This window comes from Myiozetetes cayanensis, unplaced genomic scaffold, assembly GCF_022539395.1.
Source record: "Myiozetetes cayanensis isolate MyiCay16 unplaced genomic scaffold, myiCay2020 scf3, whole genome shotgun sequence".
Lineage (NCBI taxonomy): Eukaryota > Metazoa > Chordata > Aves > Passeriformes > Tyrannidae > Myiozetetes > Myiozetetes cayanensis.
This window is the reverse complement of record NW_026087521.1, coordinates 68415197-68439825: the sequence shown is the minus strand read 5'-3', so window position 1 is coordinate 68439825 and position 24629 is coordinate 68415197. Positions and strand designations below refer to the sequence as shown.

At 45.6% G+C, this 24629-nt stretch overlaps 1 protein-coding gene across 6 annotated transcripts in view; it reads right to left on the bottom strand.

Annotated features, from left to right (window-relative positions):
- PHF21B (PHD finger protein 21B) overlaps positions 1 to 1429 on the bottom strand; it is a 146705-nt gene extending 145276 nt beyond the window's left edge. The window contains exons 1-3 of one of the 6 annotated variants that reach the window (XM_050323303.1): positions 1206 to 1429; positions 616 to 648; positions 264 to 329 (exon numbers count right to left, since the gene is read on the bottom strand). In XM_050323303.1, the coding sequence (XP_050179260.1) occupies positions 264 to 329; positions 616 to 648; positions 1206 to 1259 (153 nt within the window). In that variant the 5' untranslated portion in view covers positions 1260 to 1429. The remainder of the gene's footprint in view (positions 1 to 263; positions 330 to 615; positions 649 to 1205) is intronic. The other 5 variants (XM_050323306.1, XM_050323304.1, XM_050323307.1 and 2 more) reach the window with 5 other exon arrangements.
- Between the last annotated feature and the right edge of the window lie 23200 nt (positions 1430 to 24629).

The following is a 24629-nucleotide window of genomic DNA, read 5'->3' as shown; positions in this document are numbered from 1 at the left end:
TTTTTTTTTTTTTTTTACGTTTTAACTACTGCTTATCTTTTTACTACTAGTACTGAAAATCATTCTTTATCCCAGCAAGACATCAGAGAACCCGACCTCATTATGAAAACATGCATTTTCTGACTCTACGCAGAGGAAAATGAACGTTATATTCCCTGCTGCCGGTATTTTTCAGCTAACGCAGACACTTTTCGGATGTTTAGATAGTGCACCGTAAAAACAAGAAGAGAAACCAAACACAACTGAATCGATCTGTTCCTTACTTGTTTCTCATTAAGAGCTGCTATTCTTGATTGCCTGTCATGGATTTGTTTCTTAAGATCCCCGTTCTGCAAAAACGGCAACAAGATGCATGTTAAAGGCAAAGTGCAAACTAACCCCTGTAATGAATAAACTTGCGAGCTACAAATTGTTCAAAGGCAAAACCGTTCCACCGAAGCCGTACGGAAGCATGCACACACAAAACACCCTCCTTAACAAGAAAGCTCAGTGCAGACTACAAAATGAGATCTCTTACAGATAAAGTTTCTCATCCTGCTGTCCCAGCACAACTGCGCTTATTACGGCAGGGATAAAATACTGAAGAAGAGGGGGGAAAAAAGGATCTGCATTTACCTGTGGATCTTGCTTCATCTGTGCAACTAGTTTCTATTAAAAAAAAAAAAAAAAAAAATCACACACGCCCCCCCCGCAAAAAAAGGAGGAATTAGAAACTGTTTCAAGTTTAATGGATTTTTTTAAATGTATGTATGTGTGTGGACGGGGGAGGGAGGGGGGTAAGGAACAAAGAGGCAAGTAAACACTGCGAGTCAGTTTCTAGCAAAGCTCATAAATATTCAAGTCTCGTCCTAATCTCTCCAACACACACACACACACTCACACTCGCGCTCGCTCACACTCACGCACACTCACACTCGCACAGCACCGACCGCAGCGTTCGCTCCGCATCCTCTCCCCGGCACACACACACTCACACACAGAGCCCCGCACACACACGCGGGCACACGCACACACACGCGGGCACGCACACAAAAAACTCAGCCCAAAGTACTTTGTGGGAGTGCTCGCCATTGCGGCGGGGGGCCGGGGGTCCCGCCGCCCCCCCTCCCGCTGCGGCACGACGGCGGTGGCCGGGCATGCACCGGGTCCGGAGGGGACCGACAGCGCGGGGACAGCGCGGGGGCCCCGCCGGCGCCGTCCTTTACCTGCTGACACGGGATTTCCACTTTTAACGCCTCCTGCAAGCTGTGTAGCTCCATCCCTGCAACTTGCCAGGCACTTTCCTGCCACTTTCAGCTCCGAGGGAAGTTTGGTGTTTTTTTTGTTTGTTTGGTTTGGTTTTTGGTTTGGTTTTGTTTGGCTTTTTTTTCCTTTTCTTTTCTCTCCTCCCTTTCCTTTCTTTTTTTTTTTTTGGCTTTTTTTTGTTTGGTTTTGTTTTTGTTTTTTCTCTCTCGCTTTTTTTGCAACCAGCCAGCCAGGCAGCCACCCCTCCCTCCCTCCGCAGGGGAAAAAAAAAAAAGTAATTAAAAAAAAAAAAAAAAAGAAAAAGAAGAAGAAAGCGAAGCCAGGAAAAACGGATAAAAGAGAAGGAGTGAGGCGGCGGGGAGGCGGCAGCAGCCCCCCGGCACAGCGCGGTCCTGGCCGCGCACGGCAAGTTGTTCTCCCCAGTGCGGGCACTCGGACTCATCACTCACTTTCCGCCCAGCCGGGGACCGACCCTCCCCGCGCGCCCCCGCCCGCGCGCGCCCCCGCCCCGCTCCCGCGCCCGCCTCTCCCCTCCATCCGCCGCCCGGCCTCCGCCGGCCCCTCCCGCGGGGACGGGCAGGGAAAACGGGGGGGTGGGAAGCCGGGAGCGGGCAGGGACTATATTTCCTGGCAGAGCGCGCGCCTGAATCCGCTCCGCCCGCGCGGAAAGTTGTGCCTCGGCCTCTCGCGCGCGCGCGCAGGTGCCCGGATGGAGCGGGGGAAACGGGAATGGGGGGGGGGGCTCGCGGCCCCGCGCGTGCGCAGAGAGCGAACCGCGAGCACCGGCGGAGCCACAACAGAGTGGGGAGGGAGGGGCGGAGAGAGAGGAGAGGGGATGGGATAGGGAATGGGATAGAGGGGATGGGATAGAGGGGATGGGATAGAGGGGATGGGATAGGGACTGGGATAGAGGGATAGGGATAGAGGGATAGGGATAGAGGATGGGATAGAGGGGATGGGATAGAGGGGACAGGGATAGAGGGGATGGGATAGGGACAGGGATTGAGGGGAAGGGATGGGATAGGGACAGGGATAGAGGGGAAGGGACGGGACAGGGGCAGGGATAGAGGGGAAGGGACAGGGATAAAAGAAGATGTAGAACCTTCAGCTCACCCCATTGCCCACTCGGCCGCCCGCCCCTCCCCAGGACAAGCTGCTGTGCCCCGGTGCTGAGTCCTTGCGCCCCAGAACGGGATGTCCAGCCTGAGAGACCTTAAAAAGCAAAATGTGACTGCGGGGATAACGTTTTCTGGCGGACAAGCAGTGTTCGGGTCCGCAGCTAAAGGGAGAGTGAGCACCCAAATGGGGTTGGAGCAGCTCGGGGGAACAGGACGGGAGTGTGGGACATTGGCACAGGGGACCCACTCGAACGAACTCGCTGCTGAGGGATGGCAGCACAGAACCAGCCACGATGACAGTCAACATTTAGGGCACGTTCTAGCAAGCACCTTGCTGACGGAGTGCTAGGGACAAGAACTCTGGTGCAGTCACACTCCCATTCCTGCACTGACTGAACACTGGTTATTTCATTTAATCCGCACCAAAACCCTGAGTTGAAACTCACCCTAAGTCATTAGTCAGTATTTAAAACACCACTGTGCTCCAGATGTGCCTGGATGCCAATTTTAATAACTAATTAAGTTCATCTCAAAACTAATTAAAGACACTAATATACACCCAAACCAACTTACACCAACTATAATTAAAACTACTTTGAAATATAATGTGCTGGGAGTCCAAAACAATGTACCAACTTTTACATTAAACTCCTCAGACATATTCTGTCCAAGCAGAACACAACTTACATTAAAATCACGTGAAAATCATGGTGAAATACTCTCAGCCTGCCAAAATTAGGAGTAAAGACTAAACTGAAATTTTCTATTAACCTCGCAATGAAATAAATTACTTTATAAGAGCCTTATTGGAGTTAGCAGTATTTGTCAAGGTAACAGGAGACATTTACAGCATTTGCTTAATGCTGGCACACAGCTTGAACAGGTGAAAGCAAAAAACTACTTTCACTCTTTCTCTCAAGATAATGTCTAGGTCAGTTTGTTTTCCGTAGTGTACTTGGTGTCTGGATTAAAAATACCAGAGGGAGTGTTTAATTATCAATCAACAAAATAGCTTGGCTGTATAGGGAGACTTTTAAAATCTAAACTCTACTCATACCTGTAAAGACAAATCAGTCAACCCTACAGATACTGATGAGTATGAAAATGTTTCTGTGTTGAATCTGTGTAACTTCTCACATGGCCTATACAAAGGTATTTTGTAATAACAGACCAAACAAAAGCCATTTTCTAAATTGGGGATGTTTCCTTTGTAACCTCTGGTTATAGCAGAGCAAATCTTCTGTGAGTTTGGTCACCAACTAAAACTGATTAAACTAGTGAAGTAGGATTTCTCTATGTGTCAGTTGTTAATTCATTGACATTCCACTGGCTGACTTGCTTTAATGCAGAGAGCCTTTTTCTCACCATTATCAATTACTCACTTGTTGATCAGAACAAAACTAGTGATCCCTGTTAGCCTGACTTCCTGCAAAGAAGTAACAGGGGCTCGTGGAGTGAACAGTTGGCTGACATTACCTACAAGGGGTGAGGGTTATCATGTCACCCTCCCCACAGCACTGAGAGGCCAACAGGAAAAGTTCAGAAATTTGTTTCAACCTGCCCACCAGTCAAAAACTGACTAATGTATCTACAGTGCTACTACGATGGGTCACAGATTTTAATAGAAACATAAATTATAAATTGTAACCCATAACGTAGTGCATTGCTTTTCATGTATTGATACTAATATTGTTTTCTAGAGAAGTTGTGTAAAATACATTAATCTGTCAAAGACATTCATGCAACAGCATTATGCAACCACCTATGAAAATGTTAACAGCTTTTGCAATTTACTTGGGGATATGGTGGCAAAAGTCACCCAGCTTGCTGGAGGGAGCGAGAGCTCAGTGGGCTCCCCTTACCCTGCATCAGGAACACTTCCAGGTTAGGGAATGCAAAGGAATGGGAGAGTGAGCAGGACAGCTGGCAGCATTGCAGAGGGCTCTGCTTAGGCGTGGAAATCTATGGTTGGTGTTGACCAAAAAAAAGTAATTTTGTACAAAGTGTGACATGTCATGTGATTAAACACATTTTTCCTTGATCCCTGGAAAGATTATCCTTGCTCTTAGAAGCTGTGGGACTTCAGAAGTCCTCCAGAAGAAACCAGCTTCTTTCTCCTGGTGGTGGAGATCCCATTCAGAGCCTGGATGGGGACTTTTACACACAGAAGTACCCTGTCTGCTGGAGAGAAGGGTTGTGCAAAACATAAACAGAACCTCTTTGTTGCCAAAATAGTTGCCAGTTTCTGTATGACATTGTTTGGATGAACACCAACCGAGGGGTCAAGAAGTTTACAAACACTCCGCTCATGAAAAGCCTTATGCACATGAATGACTTGCACAGTCCTTGGTAATAAAGTTACTTATGTGTACAAACCTTTCTAAATCAGAAGCTTTTCCTGCAAAAAGTCATTGCAGAAATGTGTTGACAGTCTGACCTACCTGATGATGGGATGACCTAAAAATGCAAAGTATAGCACCAATAAATAACACTTTTAAAACAATATTTCCTGCATAGAGAGTCAGGAGCAATTGTTGCATCAAGAACACAAGACACCCAACAGATTTTTCTTCTAATGCATCTAATTACAGGCAGCCAGGAATCCAAAATGAATCTCACACTTCAACCCCCCAGAAGCTGATGATGTTCATCCAGCTGGCTGATTGTCAAAGATGTGTAGTTTGCCCTGTATTTTCTTTAGACCTCCATCCTGCAATACCTTCCCTCCCCTTTTCAGATCATCTCTCCAGCTTAACTGAGAAGATGCTTTGGAGAACAGGAATTATTTTGTGGAAGTAACTTCTTGCTCTTTCCAAAATCAGTTTAACTGGAGACTAGAGACAATGGTTATCTCGGTGAGATTGAGAGATGTAGCCAGCTCTCATCTCCAGTGGGAAAACCTTTGGGAGAGGAAAAATGAATCAGGAAATTCATTAGTTCCCTGTGATTATCAGAGAGAAGGGATATGAAGAGCAATTAAATGCAGATGTCCAAGATATGCAGGAGGGTGCAACATTTGTCTAAAGATCTGATCCTCTGGGTTCATTTCTAAGCCTTTGAAATCCTCAGTGTCTCACTCATTACCTGGAGTGCCCATATTCCCACAATTCCTTCACTAGATCTGCAAATCAGTCATTCTTCGCTAGTTCATAAGGTAGTCCTTGCATGCAAGGGCAAGAGGCATTGTGTCCTTTCCCTTCCTTTACTTGAGTAAAACCAGGGTCACAGGAGCAGAACTTTTTCTCCTTGGATCGTTTCTGCATCATGCATTTGAAAGCTGAGAGGACCCAGCTATTAATGACGCATTGTTAGGCAAGAACAACACCAGGCTGCACTGCAATTCCTTTGGAGATCAGCGTGGGAAAGGAGAGCTTACCCTCTCAACCACAACAAAGACCTCTGCTGAACTTTGGCCACCCTCTCTTAACAGGAATTCCTTAAGGTAGTTTTCCTTGTGTGCAGTTTTCTTCCTCATCTTTCTTTTGGTATTTTTAAGCACACTTTCAAATCTCTCCAGCTACTGCTCAACTCATGTACTTCACCCAGCCTGATCCTGCTCCCCTGGGTGGGTCTGCAAGTACAGTGATGTGGCAGCACCAGGTACCTGCAGATGAGACAACTCCAGTACATCTCCAACGGGTGTCTGATATCTGGTGATCTGGCCAGGCAGACAAACCATTTCACCTGCTCTCTTCCCCATCCTGCTAGAAAATCTTTGACTACAAATAACATTTATTCCTCTAAGGTAAAATGGAGGAGAAACAACAAATCAGTTTCTTACCAGGTTTCTCATGCTCTTGGTTATGACTTTGTCATATTGTCATTTATGAACTGTGTGATGTAATGGAGAGTATTGCATTTGGACATAATCTGAAGTTTGGAGGGCAGTACGAGTGTTAAAGGATAGGATGAGAGCTCAGAACAACTGTGACAAACTGGAGAAAAGGAATCTGCAATTCCACATGAACAAGTGTTAGAGATTAAGTTCATGCAGCTGTAATCAACTTCACAAATAAAAGGATAGGAACCAACTGCTTAGAGAGTGGTTCTGCAGGAGAGGGATTTGAGTATCAGGTTGTTGCAAAAAGACTAGAGAGGCATGAACAGGAGTGAAGTCCCTAAGATACATGAAATGATCCTTCAGCTCCATGCAGCACTGTCAAAGCCTCAGCTGGACAACTGTGTCCAGTTTTAGGTACCTCACTTCAAGAAACACGTGGCTGAATTAGAGAGAAAGCAGACAATGTTAGCAAGAGCAATCAGAGGTCTGGAGAATGTTTAGTCTTTAAAGAAAGAGTTAGTTAAGGTTTGGAGTTAAAGCAGGAGGACTGAGAAGAGACATCAACAGTCTTTGGACAGATAAGAAGAGAAAGGGAACAACTGGTTCTTCAAATCCAGAGGGAGAGAACAGGAAGGGTTAAATTTACATTGCAGAGAGGGAGATCCAGACTAAGTATTATGAAAAACATATCTAAATGCAAAAGTAGGTAATGCTTGTGCACAGTCCCTTGGGAGATGCTGGAATCACTAGTATTGGAGGTCTCTGAGGAGAGGCTAAACAACCAACCTCAGCACTCCCTCAGAGGAATGGGAGAGGCAAGATGACCTCTTAGGACCTTTTCTGGACTGGTATATTATTACCCCTCAGATTATATAGCTGATACATCATTTTAGGACGCCATAAATTGCATCTACTACCAGCTCTCCCTCTTTATCACATGATTCCTTTTGTTGATTCTTGGCTGTCCTGTCCTGTGTTTCACTCAGCCACACAAAACTCCTATTCCCAGCTACCCAATCACCACAGGTTATAACCTCATGCCTTGCAACCTGTTGCTTCTGCTATTGAACCATCATTACCCCACACATCCTATCGAATGCTTGAATAGCAAAAGGACAAAAAAGTGATTCCCTGTGATTGTATACCCATTACCAGGGGTTTTAGATTTCCAGTCACCTTCATCTGGGGGGAGAGGGATAAAAGAAAGAGAGCAGACACTTTGTAATAGTTCCAAATCTAAAACACAGCTTGAAAGAAACATAAATACTGCAAGGCTTTATGGAAGTATCAAGATTTTTCTGAATGTGTTTATATTCTTGCTTTACCTCTTCCACATCCACCAAAATGATTCATGCATCAGTCTGCTCAGAAGTACTCTTGGTATCAGTCAGGACAGGCACAAGATCCTTCCGAACTCAAAGATTCTAGAGAGATAAAAAAACACTATCCTGGCTTTCTCTGTGAGAGCAGGATCCCACTGACAACTGCCAGAGCTGCAGTATCCATCTCACAGGAGCCAGGATGCTGTTCTAGGCTGTTGCCATAATCTAAAAGCCATCTTAGAGTGCAACCAAAGACAGCAGTATTCACTTTGGCTTGTCTCTGAAACTTACTGCTACAAAACTGGCATTTACAACAGAACATCTTGAGGCTTTTCTGCAGCCTTTGTCCTGTCATTATAAGGGCAAACTTTCTCCTCTGTGCTCGAGCAAGGCATTCAGGATTTGACTCGTGGGACTTTTCTGTCACTCTCTATTCATTCACATCAGCTGCATCCCATTTCTGGAACACAGATTTCCCCAACAATGAAGGTTTGAGAGCCTTGAGACTACATTTTGAAGGGTATCTATACCTTACAAACTTGGATCCGAAACACTCTAAGAGATCTGACTCGCCCTCCGATTTCTTTGATTTCAGAAGGTGTTAGCTGCCTGTATAGCCTTAAATTCTGGCTTTCCCCTTGAGGTAGGAGCTCTTCTTGTGATCTCAAGTCCATTGTTTGCAATTAAATGGTTTCTTTCCCATTATCAGTTCTGAGCATTTCTCCAGTTACAACAATGTCCCTTGTTCTCCCATTGTGTTATAAGCACTTTCCTGTACTGCCTTTCATCCCGTCCTTCCATCTCCCTCCTATATTTCCCCTGATTTTTCCAGCTACCTCGTTTTAGCCTCCTGTCTGATTCACAGACTCAGACCTTCCAAGCAGACTTTGAATCTCAGGATAGGACAAAATTCTATTCCATGTGCTGACTTCAGCAGAGAATGTTTGATTCCATCTGCAGAAAAGATTTGGCCCTTTAAATGCAAAATGCTACCAGTATTTTTGTGCATTTGACAAACTGCCAGTGGGATATGTGCCAGTGAAAATCGTCAGCTGGGCTTTAGCTTTCATTTCAGCCCTTGGAAATGTTGGCATGTTGGCATACCCACAGGTAAAAGGACTTCTGAAAAATTCAGGCATTCCAATGCAAGGCAATAAACTCTTTTCAAATCAAACCTTCTGGCACATTTGCAAGCCTCAGCAGCACTGCCCCCATGCTGGGCTCATGAAAACCAGCTGCATCAGGAAGCATAACGTAGAACTTCAGGTAAAAGGGATACACAAAACATTTCTCCCTTGTCAGCAGCAATTATGACTGAAGTTCTTTCACTCCCCCCCATAACCACGAGCCAGATACACACACCTTATTTGGGGGCAAAGAGGTAAAGTCACCTCCATTCTCTACCCAATTTATTTTTGTTCTAAATACCAAACTTAGTTTTTCTGTGCTGCTGTACACACATCAGATACTCTACATTGCCTGCTATAGTAAATGAGCTGCTTTTTCATAAGCATGATTCCCTACAGGGGATTTTTGTGTTCACTGTCCCTGGGAAGAGTCAAAACAAAAGAGTTTTCTTCTCAGTTGATTCTTTTTGTTTTGAAAGAATATTTTGAATCTCTCCAAATAGACTTTTACATCCAAGTAAATGACCATACAAAGTGTAACCCTGTGAAAACCCAAGTGCTAGACCAGACCCCACATGACAGAGCAGCCTGTGTGGAAAGGGAGATAAATTCCACATGGTCCTGGACACTTGGGGAAAGCTGCTCAAGGAAAGGGTCCTTTCTGGAAAAGGTTCCTACTGTGTCAAGGAGTTGTACAGTGCAGGAAGAACACCTAACACCTTACTCCCAGGAGGAGCTGTGCCAGGGTTGAAGGAACACCCCCCTGACTCACACCCCTGGTGTCAGTGCAGGATAATCGCTGCCCATAAGACCTAAATCAATGCAGTGTGATTTCCTAAAGCCCTCACACTGGGCTAACATCACTAACTTTGAAGTGAGGAGTAAAATTCAAATGAGGTATAATAATGCTGAACACTTCTGAAAATCCCTCCCATGACCTTGAGGCTCAAGGAATATTTTAAAATTTCATCAGCAAATTCTGAATGTTTCTCTTCTCATGCTGTAAAAGGTGCTATCATTTTTATTTTTATTTTTTTCTGGAGATTAAGTCACACACCTGAAAACAAAGAGTAGAAAAATTCCCTAGCTTTTCTTTCTTTCTTTCATTTTTCCTTGTTTGTTAAAAATTTAGGCTAGAAGCATAAGAACTGGGGTATATATAGCTAGTGCAGCATAACATTGTGTCAAAGTGTAAAGGTTTAAAAAAGAAACTCTCATCCCCCAAGTGACTCAGTCCCTTGCATTTGTGATGCTTCATTGCTTCCAGGATATGTGAACTCCCACTTGAGTCCCATTGGGTCCTTGGGACTGGGCTGCTCATCTGCTTGGAGAAAAGAATCCTGTGTCTGCTGAATGTCACCTACTCCCAGACATTCCATGTTAATGAAGGATTGAGCAGGGTATTGAGGTTCATAGCAAGTTCTCTCCTATCTGTCTCCTCCCTCGGAAATGAGCAGTCCAGACCTTCCAGCATCACTCTCCAGAGTGTGCCTTGACCTCCTTTTCAGGCAGGAGGTAATGAGCCAACTGGTTCTACAAAATGCTTTCTGAACAGGCTCAGCTCCCAGTGGCACTGGGAAAACTTGGGCAGATTGATGCACAAACCTGGCTGAAAATCACAGGCATGGACAAAACGTCTCTTGAGAGGCCTGAGTTTTCCCAAGCTGCCAGATTTAGAAGCCTCTTTCCAACAAGAGATATGAATTCAAACACCTTGGGCAGTTTGGAAAATCCTGTATTTAAGCTTTCTAGTACAGAAAGGTAGGAGAGAATAAGCAGCTGCCAGCCTAAGCCCAGTCACAATTCAACCACACTTATGGAACAGGTACCTGTGCCACCGACGTCTTCACCTGACCAAACAAGTCATCTGCCACGGAGGAAATTTTGTGTTTGTCCTACTACCCTGAAAACCAGGCCTGGCTCCGGCACAGGCCACAGACTTTCTGACCTCTGTCATCTCCTCGTGGTCAGCATAGAAGGAGCAGTGACACCTGCCACCTTGGCTCCATCCCAGGTGACTTACCTGCCCGATGCCACATTCTGCTCTTACACAAAGTGCTTGCACAAGGTTTTGTTCCCCCTGTACTGGCAGGGATTTAACCCAAAGCCACTTTTACTTCAAACGAAAAAACATTTCATTAATTTCTGTGGCAGAAAGCAACAGGGCTTTGTAGTGCAATGAACAGACAGTGGCCCAGCAGGGAGCAGGAGGAGCTTTACAATAAAGCCTTCACCTCTCTTTGGCTCTGTGCAAAAAGCCCAGCAGTGCCGAGACACATTTCCACGGGACAGCCCAATTTCTGCTGAGCGGGATGAAATGGAGGAGCAGCCCCATTTCACTGTGCACACAGAAACTCTGCTTAACACTTGTGCTGAACGGAGCCCTAGGGCAGGAAAGATATTGAACTCCCATAGTGGAGCGCCAGGAATGGCTTTTTAAAACTGTATCAATTTGTATCATTTGCAAAGCACGAATATTTAAGCTGGTTTTAATTACAGAAACCTCCTAGATATTGTATTTCTTGTCTCTCTTCCTCCCCACCCTCTCTTTCAATTTTGTTGTTGCTGCTGTTGTCCTTCATTTCCAACCTTGCTGTCTTGCAAGGCTGATCCAGTCCCCAGAATCCTTTTATCACTCTGCTTTGAAAAGGAGAATTGAATTTCTTTTGTACATTGGGGTGAATTTGTAAATAACACTCGTCCAACAAATTTTGCTCCAAGGATCACTCTGGGAATATATTCAGATCAATACCATCCCTGTTAATATCATTGGAAAGAAACACTGCACAGCACCACAGAGAGGCTGTGGGAATATCATCTTCAAAATAGGGGGTCTGAGAAAGTCAAATGAGAAGTGTTGAGCAACAGGATATTGTTCATGCAGCCCATGCACTCATTCTCTGGGCAGGATACACTAATTATCTCCTAGTATTGCAGCAGCACACACATAGGCTCCCTGGTATGACAACTGTGCTGGGAGCTGCACCAGCTGAGGTTAAAAAAATGAAATGAAATGAAATGAAATAAATAAAATAGGTATGACAGAAAGTCCCCGTGTTCAATGCAATTACTGGTCATGTCTTACTTAACACGTAATCACGGGGAACAGCTCCAAAGAATATTAAAAAGTACGTTCTGCACTCTCAGGGTTTTTTTCTCTTCTTTAAATAAACATACTGAGGTTCCTTAAATAGTCCTCTCTGTACTAATCATAAGTGTAACAAAAGATGTGCAAAGGCTGCAAAACACAACAGAGCATCAGAAAAAAATAGATTAAACCCCTGAGTGAATGAGGCTTTCTCTCCTGACCACCAGTATTCTGGTAGGGCACTAAAGTGCTCTCCCCTCACTCGGAAACTCTCCCCCAAAAGCTGATGAAACAAAAGGCTTCTGAGGGCTTTCTAAAAGTAGCCAGGGCTGTCAAAACAGAGGAGGGGAGATGGACACTGGGTATACACAGCCTGTGCTCCTTCTCCTTCCCCAGCTTAACACAGAAAGGCTCTGGAGTGTGATGGTGTCTCCCACGGGAGATTCTGTCCCCCAGCCACAGCCACACTATAGAGGGAAGAACAGGACATTGAATGACATACAGGCCAAAAATGGATGTGAATCTCCAAGCTGCAGTTCATGCAACTTATCCAAAAAGACCACTGATGTCCCGATACTTCCTATTTTCCACACTAAAATCCCAGTCTCTATGCTTTCTCTGTCTTTTTCTGGGCTAAATGTCAGCCTGCCTGTCCTTGTCCCAGTTAAATACTAGGTGAGTTGTATAAAGATGTCAAACAGCTCATCCTACTATGTTCTGTAAGTGTTTTACTCTCTTTATGTCTCTGCAGAAACCTTTTTACAAATTTGCCCGTTCTTGCAAAACTAGCATTTGACTCTCTTTTTCAAATGCCTTTTGTTAGAGATGTAAATCCCCTTCTAGTACTTTTATTTATAGGGAAAAACTTGCAAACATATCCCAGGCACAGGATAACGCCATAATCAGGAAGCAAGCAAAAGAAAGCCCAAATTTCCTTTGCAAACAGCTCATGATTTTTTTATTCAGTCTCATGACTGGGTAGGAACAGGCTGACTCATGACGTTTGAGGGCCCTGGCTCAGCAATCCTGGGTTTGCTGTCAGAATGTCTGTGTGTGTGTCCTTTGGTCCCCACGCTCCTTCATCTCATCCTCGGCTGATTTGCATCACTGGGGAAACACATGATTGCAAAAGCCAAAGGAGAAAAATAATTAAAAATATCTTGGACCTAAATAACATGACTTGGAGGGGTATCTCTTGTACTGGCTGGCTGCTGTTCCTAAAGGTTTTCCTTCAACTTCCCATATACTGTTAAAAGGAATCATTAAAAAAAATTGTGATCTTATTAAAGGGCTGGGCCAGTAACTTTCTGTCCTCGCTTTCTCTCAGTGATGAGTCCCTTTAGGATCACTTTGCAGCAACCAAGTTAAACAGGCCAACAAGTTTTACTGGGATCCAAGTTTTCCCTCCCTTGATTCTTCAGGATTGAAAGTGAGCCCGTAGGTCTCTACTCTTCCACTTCTCAGCTTGTGTCAATCTGTTACCATGTCAGTGATACAGAGAAGCTGTGGCTGCCCCATCCCTGGAAGTGTCCAAGGCCAGGTTGGACAGGGCCTGGAGCAACCTGGGCTAGTGGAAGGTGTCCCTGCCCATGGCAGGGCGTGGGACAGGATGAGCTTTAAGATCCATTCCAACTCAAACTGTCTGTGATTCTATAATTCTACATAATGACAAAAACTATTAACAAATTTATCACAGAACAAGAGATAAATTCAGCAAGGACAGGGTAAGAAGAGCAATGTTTCCATTAGCCACATGTTTTAAGTGGAAAAAAGTTCCATTTGAGCTCGGGAGGAAGTCAATGAGCTCAAATAGGGGGTGGTTGTCTTGACAGGATGCAAGTACACAGAATGAAGAGCTGCAGATAAATCACGTGTGGCAAAAGTCTGAAACAGGAGGTCCCAAAAGGTGTTTGGAAAAGGAAGGAGGGACCAACATGCTGATGGGGGGGAAATGGGCACCTGTTCTTAGGAACCAAGGGGATCTGGAAAGAAAATGTGACCCCCAAGTGGCTCATCTGAGACTCAGTGCCTCCCTACCACCTTGTTCTCAGGGCTGGGGCTTGAAGTCACAAATCTGGCTCAAAACTCTGTTACAGTAATATGTGTAAAAAAATACAACAACCATCTAAGCCCTACTTTGTTGATGTAAAAGTACCACCTTAATATCGATTCTAATTTCAGTGCAAACAGCACTGATTGTTAGCAGATTTTAGCAATCCTCAGTAAGCTGAAGCCCAGACTTCAGAGAAAAACGTGATGGTATAGTGGAGTGGAACAGCTTGGAGTGTTATCTTTGTTACAATTCAGAAGTGAACAGAAAGAATTAATGTAAAAACTACAGATTTAAAACTACTCCCTCTAGAGTGGTCATACTATCAGCAGCACAGGTGAATATTTTTTTAATACATGCATGTAAAGATCTTTAAAATAAAATAATCATAACAAGGTATGCTAGGACACCAGGGACAAAATACTGTGATGAAATCTACTGCAGAACAATAACAATTTGCTCTGCCAAACCAGCCGGAGAAGTCAATCCAACTTACAATTTAAAGTAAAATTCAATCCTGTATATTGACATGATATTTATCTCTTATCACACAGACAATTGATCTGCATCTCCTCATCTAAACTACCATGGCTTTGCTGAAGTCAAAGGTGTAACTGAGAGGACACTGGTTATGGGGAGACCACCTGCAGCCATTCTAACAGGAGTGCTTTTGAAAGCCTGAAGCTGATAAGGTTTCAGCTCCCATTGTCAGCACTAACCACTCTTACACCAACGATATCAATTAAACAAACTTCTTTCTCCCAAGCGCGAAAACACAGGGACTATAAATAAACCTGTTACAAAATATGCATTTTGTTTATACATATTTACACAGACCTCAGATCTGCATATATGCAGTACCAGAAGGATAAAGCCATCTGATGCAGAAGATCAGCAAAGCAATCTGTAGGCTCTACAGGGGCCAGAAAAGAAACATTTGTACGGGGTGGCAAACAACATTATGCAAGACATGCGTGTGCTTTAGTTTGTGATGGAGAAACAGTTGCATAAGTTGTGTATCTGGAGAGACTGGCAGCGATCTTGTTCGGCCCTGCACACAAAAGAGAAAATCTCTCCTCTGCGTATTTATTAAGATTTCAAAGCTCAGGGCTACATCCTTCCTACTTCAGGATTTAACTGTGTTGGCTTCTCCTCTGCCCCCTTTCCTTTTTTCCTTTTTATTTTTTTTCCTGTTTTTTTTCTGTTTGTTTTTTGGGTTTTTTTTGTGTTTGTGTGTGTGTGGTTTTGGTTTGGTTTTTTTTTTACGTGTCTCCGGAGTTAGATTTCGGAGGTAGCAAGTTGTCCCTTATTTCCCGTGATCTGCTTCTCGCAGCCCTGCCCCTCTTGTCTGCTCAAAGCACATGATGTGTCAGCAAAGTGAGCGTGTGGGGTTTTTTTTTTCCCTCTCGCTGAGGAGGAATGAGATGGGGGAGGAAAAAGGGTGGAAAAGTCTCTCTCCCCCCCTTCCCCCGTGCAGCCTGCCGGGAGATGTAGTGCGGCGGTCGCCGCCGTGGAACAAAGGAGCGCGGGGGCTGCGGGAAGAGACACCCTCCCTGGGGCACCTGGGCAGGGCCACTGGCCCAGGGCAACCGGCCGAGGGCATCGTGGCCAGGGGGGACAGACTGGGGTGGGACAGAGGAGCCCGCAGCAGAGCTCGGCCCGCAGATCACCTCGGCTTCATTGTTCCTGGGCTTTGGCCAACTTCGTGGGGTCCGCACGTGCCGTGGGATCCGCCTGGACAGGGTTCCGATGTCACCGCGGGTGACAGCGCTCCGGCACCGGGAACCGCGGCTCCTCAGCCCCGGGATGCCGAGCTGGAAAACTTCTGCCCTGCTTTGTGCTTTTGTGTGAGAAGGTCTTTAATTTAAACGTGAGCAGAAAAAAAAATCCTTCCTTGGATTTGGTATCATTCAACTTTGCGTCCCACCAGAACAACACAACACTCTCGTCAGCTTCTAACACATTCATTTTAAATATTTCCAAATGAAAAATTAAGGGGGTGTTCTTTCTCCGGTGTTGTTGGTATTTTTAACCTACACCCAGTTGCACGATTACCCCCTACACCACTACTACCACTCATCAGCTCCTTATTTCTCTATTATTTTCTACATAGAGAAAAAAAGAAAAAAAAAAAAAAAGGTGAAGCGATGTCTTCCTTTCAGCCTCCCAGGCAAGCAACTGTGGCGGTAGAAAATGCAAATTCTTGGAAGCCCTCTGGGATTTTTGTTTTAAAAGGAATCAGGTGCTCAGCCTCGTGGTTCTAAAAGGCGAGGGGCACTTGGCTCTCGACCACCAAAGGCTTTTGGTAACGTTTGCCAGGAGTTTTCCTGGTGACTTTTTCCCAGCGATTGCACCACACGCAAGGCAACAGCCCTGATCTCTCTTTCGCTCTCTCCTTTGCCTGGGTAATTACTCTAAATTCCATCTCCCCTTCCCCCCCTTGCCGTTAACCTTGGATCCATAGCTCCTGCTGATGACTCTCCCTCCTTCCCTCCAGTACGTCAACTGTTACTTTTCATTTCATGGCTCACTGGTGAAACTCTTGAACTCTTCTTCTCTATACATGTCTAACCTGTTTCCTTCCCCAGATGCTTTTGACTTTCCTCAAGACCTCCCTTTTTATCACAGCAAAGCCGCTGGGTGTGTGTTCTTGCAGGGTAAGGAGAGCAGGAGGAGGAGGAGGAAGGGCAGCCGGCGTGTCCAGACAGCCGGGGATGCCAGGGAAGCGGCCGGAGGAAGGGGAGGGATGCTCCGGCCTCTATCCTTGCTGGGGGACGGCCGCGGCTCCCAGGACCGGGCTTTGTCCTGCACCCGCGGCCGGCTAAATGCACGCAAGTTCAGCCCCCCTCCGCAGCGACCCCGCACCCCGGGGCTCGGTCCGGACTGCCGCCACTCAAAGAAAGCCGAGAGAAGCAGGCTCCACCTCCTCCAGGTCCGCAGGAATATCGCACACCACCCTCCCCTCCATCCCCGGGGCTCCGCCGGGATCGGCGGGGACCGCTCGGGCAGGACCGCGGGGACACGGCGGGGTCGGGGTGGGGGGAGGTTCTTTGGTCTTTTTTTTTTTTAATAGCCGAAGCAACGACCAGCGGGTACCGCATGAAAGGACTGATCAGCAGGCACTCCTCGTCACCGAGTCAGGTGGGGGAAGGGAGGCACATTCGACTGATTTAGTGACCGGCTGGGGAAAACCGGCTTTGACTGGGAAAAGGGTCTGTTCGGGGGGCAGGGAGAGAGGGGAAGGGTTAAGGAAGGAGCATCTGCCGAGCTGAGCAGGCAACCCTGGGAACGCGGCTGCGCCCGGTGCTCCCTGAACTGCACAAGTGTCCCCGAGACCCCTCTGCCACCACTGGGACCGGGGGATCCTGCTCAGAAGGAGCGGGGAGGATTCCCACTGACTCTGCCCCCAGAGCTCCCAGGAGGCAGCCTGGGGGTGTGGGACCACCACCCGCTCCCGTTCCAGGACTGCCCGATTTTTACATAAATTACAAACTTTGTAGTCAAAACGAGATTGACATTAGGATTGCACAGTTTCACGCACACTCTAAAAATCACTGCTGTCGTTTGAAATGCGTTCGTAGATACTTTTGCTGCTGCTAACCTGCCTGCAGGGCAACGGAACTGGGGAAGGGTCTGGAGAGTGCGTCCTATGAGAAGCAGCTGAGGGAGTTGGGGGGGCTCAGCCTGCAGAAAAGGAAGCTCACAGGGGACCTTCTCACTCTCTGCAACTCCCTGACAGGAGGGGGGACCCCGGGGGGGGTGGGGGGGAGGCGGGCTCTGGTCCCAGGGAAGAAGGGACAGGACAAGAAGAAATGGCTTCAAGTTGCACCAGGAGATGTCCATAGGGCAGTGGACTTCAGTATTTCTGCCATTCACAGTTTGCTAAAGATAAACTCTACATGTTTGCCCGAAAGGGACACTTCCAATTTGAAGTCTGAAACGTCCCTAATGCTGCCTGAGACATCCTGGATTTACGCAGGAGTGAGATTTAAGAACAGCCTTTCTACTCAGAGCTTCCTGTGAACCTTCAGCAGGTTCTGCTCTGCTTGCTGACTCCGGTGGATTTGATTCAGAAGCTCCATAGCTTTTCCAACACCTTTGTAACCCAGTACTGCACCTAAAAGGCTGCAAACTCCTCTCCTTACTGAGCCCACAGGAATGAGGGATGGCCATGCTCCAGAGAGCCCCCTCCACCACAGAGGTGGTGCTGGGAGTGACATGCTCTGCTTTTTCTCCTGCTTCCCTGCACACCCCCTGCTCCCCACCACCACCTTCCCTGCAGCACCAGCTCTCCCAGTTATGTGTCTGGCCAGGTCAGAAACTGATCCATCCAACCACCACCCCCTCAGAAACTGATCCAGCCAACCACCACCCCCTCAGAAACTGATCCAACCAACCACCACCCCCTCAGAAAAATAAATTGCTTCTCAAAGTGGATTTTTCCTCACACATTTCCGTGCCTTTGAAATGCCTAACATTAGCCATGGAAAGGTGGTCATCTGGGGAGTCACCAGCCACAGGAAGAAATTACCCATTACATTGAAGACAACATTTCCCTTGCTACCATTAAAAGGATTTCAATCTCTTCCTTGTTGGTTCCTTTTATCCAGATGTGTAAAGTCTCACATTTCCACATGCCAAGGTGCTGCTGAGTGTAATGTGTATTAGCAAGCTACAGTACTTCATTGTACCTTGTTCTAATTCTGTACCACCCCTAAGATACAGCTGTACTTTTGTGACATAAGAATTTTGTGAAATAAGAATTTCTGAACACAGTGTTCAGTACACACAGCTACAGCCTTCCAAATGGTGACAGCAAGTGCAACCTTTTAGCAGAAATAAGTGAAAAGAAAAACAGACTCCTCATGATTATAACTCAGAGTTAAGAAAAAACTAGCGAGCTTGAATCCACTTGTCAAGTGGGTCCAATAAAGAGTCTCTGACATTTTTAAAAGGGGTTGAAAACCATCCTTTACCTGGCAGACCAAGCCCCTGTATGCTGTGGAAGTAAGTGTATATATGAAAGATCTAATAATAGGTGGCTGTCATGGTGATGGGTGCCCAGAATAACTAGTTACCCCTCTACCTCTCTCCCTGCTTTCCTCTCAGATCTCTCACTTACTGAGCCAACACGCCCCCCCAGCCCCTCCTGGACCACCCTGTTTGCACAGCTGGATCCTAAAGGGAGCTGGGCTGGCTCGACTGCCGGAATGAGCTGGGCACAAGCTGCCTGTGCAGAGACAAATCACAGTGGCACAGCACCACAGACAACCAGAGCTGCTCCACTTGAGGAGCGCAGGTCAGGCCGACCAGCCCAGCCTCTGACTGCTGGGAGGGCAGGAGAAGGAACACATGCTGTGCAAACAGCGCTGGGGAGACAAGGGAGCAGAGTGTAAGCTTTGCTCCAGCAAGCCTAAGAAAACCTCTTCCCTGTGCCAAGACATACTTCAGTGTAATCTTTGCATTTTCCTACAAAATCAGCCAACTCCTACTTCTCTCTCTCCCTCTTTTAAGGACATCAGTATTTTTCAGTCATAAAAGAGTCTTTGTAATGTACTCATTTTGTGAGTCCTTTTGTTACCTCCATATAATTCTCCCAGACAATTATTATCACAGCCATTGTTACACAATCCAGTTAAAGTAGTTCTTCTGCGCCTCCGTCTCTTTCTCCTGCTACAAAATGAAATGTTTGAATGAAGAGTTACATTCCTCAAGATAATGAGCTCTCCAAAAGGAAGGTAATGGAAAGTACATATTAATTAACAATGCTAAATTGCGGGATGGTATTTATATCACATCGAGAGATTAGGATTGGAAAAAAAAAAAAAAGAGTGTAGTTTATTTTCTCTGGCACAGGCCATTTTATTAAAATAAAATAAAAATAGGAAATCCCCCCTGCCCAAACCACGAATACACTAACCCTTTCTTTTATTCATTTTCTCTGCAGAAATGAGTGAGTGAGCATTTCCTGTCAGTTGACGACTCCCCCGAGGACGCTGCGTCACTGACCACCAACAAGTGAGAAAATCTCAAATCCTCTCCTCAGAGCATCATAATCTCCTACCAAGGACGTTTTACTTCACTTTCTGCATCGCTGGAACAGGCAGGAGAATTACACAAGCTTCCCCGTGCCTAGGTTTGAGACAACACTGTCCCCTGCGGTTGAACTTGCAGGGACAGGAGGCACAGGCTCCCTCCGCGTTCGGGAACCGCTCCGGGAGCTCACAGGTCCGGGACCAGCCCCAGGAGTGGCACAGCACAGCCCGGGCACGGCACTGCCAGGGCACGGCACTAGCCTTTGCCAGCCACGGTCATCAGACAGACCTGCTGTTATAAGTTACTTTTTCTCTGGAATTTTGAAGACGGCAAAAATACTTGCAGGACAAAGAAATATAGTAAGAGATTTTTATTGCAGTGCTGGGTACCCATTTCCAGCACTGGGTGCACCTTTGAATCATGCAAAGAGCACACTGCTGTTTGAAAACCGCGCTTTTTGTACCCTTTGAAATCAGTTGTTGAATATTCATTTTACTGTCCGCTTGTTGCCTTAAAAGGTAATTTCTCTGCTTTGGAAGTGGGTGTTATCTTTTGGCTGGTTGCAACATACCTCCCCTGGGCTCGTACAGGGGGGTCTTGCATCATCCTCACATTGCAAGGCATGGAGGGTCTCTCTGTGTATCCACATGGCACAGAGGAATACATTTTTATTCATAATTTGTTCCCTGTTCCCGGCCGCGAAAAGATCCCTAGTGAGAGGTCCAGATAGGACCCTTCACCTTACAGTCTCCACGGTACGCCTATAAGTTAGTAAATATACAGAAATAGTTCTTTTGTTAGTACCCCCTGTTCATTTTAATTTGCTTGGAATAAAATCAGTTCCTCAATTTTTCACACCTGCCATTTTCACTCCGCGTTTTCCAGGTGTCCCGAAGGTCAGCTGCACCACAGCTGGCAAAACCTCCTCCTCTGCCCGCGGGAGGACCAGTCCCTCCAAGGAGTACGAGAAGGGCGTTTCAGGCCCCGGGCCCGAGAGGGGCTGCAGCCAAAACAATGCCGGTGTGACCAGCCCAGTGCCCAAAAGCCTCGTCCACAGCACGAGCACTTCTCCCTCTGCTCTGCCGACACAACCGCGCCGCCCCTGCTCCCTCAAGCCAAGGAGTCGCTGCATCTCCCGGGGTTTGCTCAGGGCTGTGGTGCAACACCACTACGAACTCATTCCTACTTAAAGTAGGATTCCTGCTTAGAATTCCTACTAAAGTTGTCTCAGTTTGGGACATGCCTTCAGACGTTTACTTTTCTCCAAATTTTGCTTTCTTCACTAAATTCTAAGAAAGTAAGTAGGTTAAAATGTAGCTCTGGCAAGAAAAGACTTTAAAAGCTTTAATGTCTTCCATGCTTAAACTCAGACATTTCTTAGCCAGAAAAATTTTCAGAAATTGTGGAGAAGAAAGAAATGATCTGAGGAAGAGGGAGACTCCCAAGATCTTACCCATTTAATCATATGCAAAGTTAAATCTCCCTGCAAAAATCGCTGAAAATCACTGACGGGAGGTGAATGGCAGGGAAAACACACACCTGAAACCAGAGTGGAATTACGACTTTGACTAAAGTGTCATTCTAAAAAGTCTATTTGCCCCTCAGCTCAAAGGAGAACAGGATCATGTGCAGCTTCATCCCCCTGGCACTTGCATTGACCAGCTGACAGCTGGTGCCACTTAAAGGAGGAGACATCTCACTCCTGGGCGAGGTGATGGTGTGGTCAAACAGAGCATGTGGAGACCATGCACCACAGCTTCAGTGCAAATATAAACCAGGGATAGAACATTTCCATTTTTACCACTATTTTCTCCAAGTTAATTGCAGCACATTGACTTAAAATAAAAATAAGTCCAATAGTAAATGAGCAGTAGCTCAAATACTGAAAAGTGATCGTAAATCTAATGCAATATGATAGAATATACCACTGACTTATAATCTATGTGCCTTTTAACCTGAATTCCCCCAAACAAGGCCTCTTTCTAGAGACAGTGAGTAAAATAGATACAAAGGAAAATGGTAAAAGCCTGTTATTGATCATCTTGATTTTGTTTTCTTTACTGCCCTGGAACAAATGCCCCCTGTGAAAGACACTCACCCTGCATGTCAGTTTTGAAAACAAACTCATTGCTTTGTTGGAGAGACAAATTTTGCACTGCCTTGTATTTCATTCAAATGTATTAACCTCCAAGGGGCAACAGTCTGGCAGAACTTCCTTGTGTGATGGCAAGAAGAGTGGAAGAGAGAGGTGTGAGAGAGGTGTGGGAAGTCCTGTATCTCTGCATTTCTGTGACGGGAGCTGGGACCACTTACTGATTTCATACAAACAATCATGTTGGCTTCATGGAGCAACCAGAAGGGTTCCATCAGTGATGTGTGATTTCCCCTGACAGCGTTGCAAAGAAGGCAAAAGGACTTGATGGTTGCTCCCAGAGCAGTAAAAACAGTGTGGTAGCATCATGCAACTTATTTTAGGTTTCTATCCAACAGAATCTGTCCCATTGTATCAGATCTAATAAGCTACAGATGGGGTTGACATTTGTACTGCTTATTCTTCATAATTTTTTTTTATTAAGTTACCAGCCAAGAAAACAGTTCCTCCATTGAAGAAATTGCCCAGAATTGTTTGCACCGATTGCTCCATCTTTTAAACTTCTTTTTCAGTACTGATATACAGTTACTATTTTCATCTGGATGAAGTATTGTCCCTACCTGTGCAGTGTTATAACCTTAACTGCTTTCCTTGTGTTCTAAAGCATCACTCCTGAGCCTTGCTCTGCTGCCTGAATGCCAAAGCAGAAGTGCCTCTCCATGTCCTTGACTCAGCTGATTTCAAAGACTTCATCTGTTTTCTCTGACATAGCCTAGAACTGCAACTTTTAACAGGGGACCAGCTTTGACTTATTATTGGACATACTGTGTTAATATTTTTAGCAGAAAATACATGTTCTATTTCCTTAAATGAAATTTTGCCTGTGAGACTCTTTTTTTAAGTGCAGGAGTTATCTCACTAGTGGGAATCAACACCCCCAGACTTACAGCTTACCTAAACACGGAAATGTAATCACAAATAACTAAGGGAAAATATTTTAGGGTGATACCACAACAGTAAATAGGCTAAGATAATTTTATTTTGCATTTGAAACAGGAAAAACACTTGGGCAATTATCACATCTCAGCTGAGGGGAGGTAAATTTCTAAGACACTTGAATTCAAATGCTGAGGACCAGCTGACCACAGCAAACTGATTTTATTTTGCCTTTTTAGCATGATAGAAAAAACACCCCAATCAGGTAAAAGTTACTTTGTGTTCCCACAAATGGGCACTTCCTGTTCATCAAACTGTGTTTCCAGAAAGAAAAACACAAAGTGCACAGAACTTAGAGACATATTTTGGGTGGCAAACTAAATGTTTAGCTCAACCTGAAATATTCTGGTTTTCTGCCCCGTGCTTAACAGCATTTTTAAAATGAAGTACAAAGTAATAACTTCAGTAGTTAAAGAGATCTAGATTTTCCTACTTTTTCAGCCAAAACCTCACTTTTCAATGAGTAAACTGTGTTTGAAATTTATACTAGTTCTACTGCTGAGAGAGCTTCTATAAAACACCATTTTTCTATGCAAACACTTTACCTCATAATCAAAAGAACACTGGCCTGAGCTGTCAGTCAAACTTCAAAGGGCCCTTTGTGATAATATTAGAGAGACCACATGGGAAGATTTTGTCATTCTGGTAACAGGCCTCGAAGCACAACTTTGCCTTATGAATGGGAACTTTTAGGATGGACTTCGGGATACGCAGTCTCGGGTGTGTTTATCAGAAGTGCTTGGTTTCAGGTAGAACAACCTTGGCTCCCACTTACTGGAACTAAAGAGAAATTACGAAGCCCATCAATTTTTGCTGTTTGTTTTTCTGCTTCCTCAAAGGTATTTTTGTAGGGCTTTCAGGTGACATTCCCTGTGGGAAAAATAGGGATCAGTCTTACACTGTATCACAGTTAGTGACTCCTCACAGAACTGAACAAGAAAGTTGGAGAGCATCGTAAATACAACAAATACCCCCGAGAGCAGAGTCTGGAGAGCAGCACCAGGGGAGCAGGGAGGGGCCTGATCCAACCCCTGTATGATCCAATGCCAAAACTCTGGTGAATGCCAACAGGAGCAACGCTGGACTCCAAGGAGAGCAGTGACTCAGAGCACTCGCTGCTTCATGAAAACATCTCCCCTATCAGCACTTTCACAGACCATTTGCTTTGCCTTTTTGGGTGGGTTTTTTCCCATCTTCTTCTCTTTTATGTAATTTCTGGAGTTTTTCCTACTTCAGCTGAACGGTACAAAGAGCTGAGGTTGCTTTTTTCTTCTCCTTCCTTGCAAAACAGTTTAAATATTGCAGGGCAGGAGCCAATTGGAGCAGAGGGGCGACCACAGCCAGTCCAATGAGAGGCATTCACATCTTCTCCATCTCATTAAAGGGACAGCAAATCCCTGTGCTCTGGCTGTCTATGAAAGGTGCCAGAGCACCAGGCTCTCAGTGAGAGCTGCACAAATTAAAGAGCTGCACAAATTAAATACAGAGATACCTACAAGGACAAACAACCAACCTGCACGCGCTGGTAGCATCACAGTCCCTGGAAGAGCCACAGCAATTCCACTTTGGGGTAATCCTGGTTATTCTTGCCTCCCCCTTTCCCCCTTTGTTTTGTGTGGGAAACTGTACTTAGCTGGATTTCACATCTGGTGCCCTCCTGCTCCAAGGAAGTTTGTGGCAGCACTGCCACCTTCCCATGTCCCTGCAGAGCTAAGGAATGACGAGTTTTGTTCTTCCAGCAGAAAAGGGAAAGGCTTCTCAATACCACCAGGAA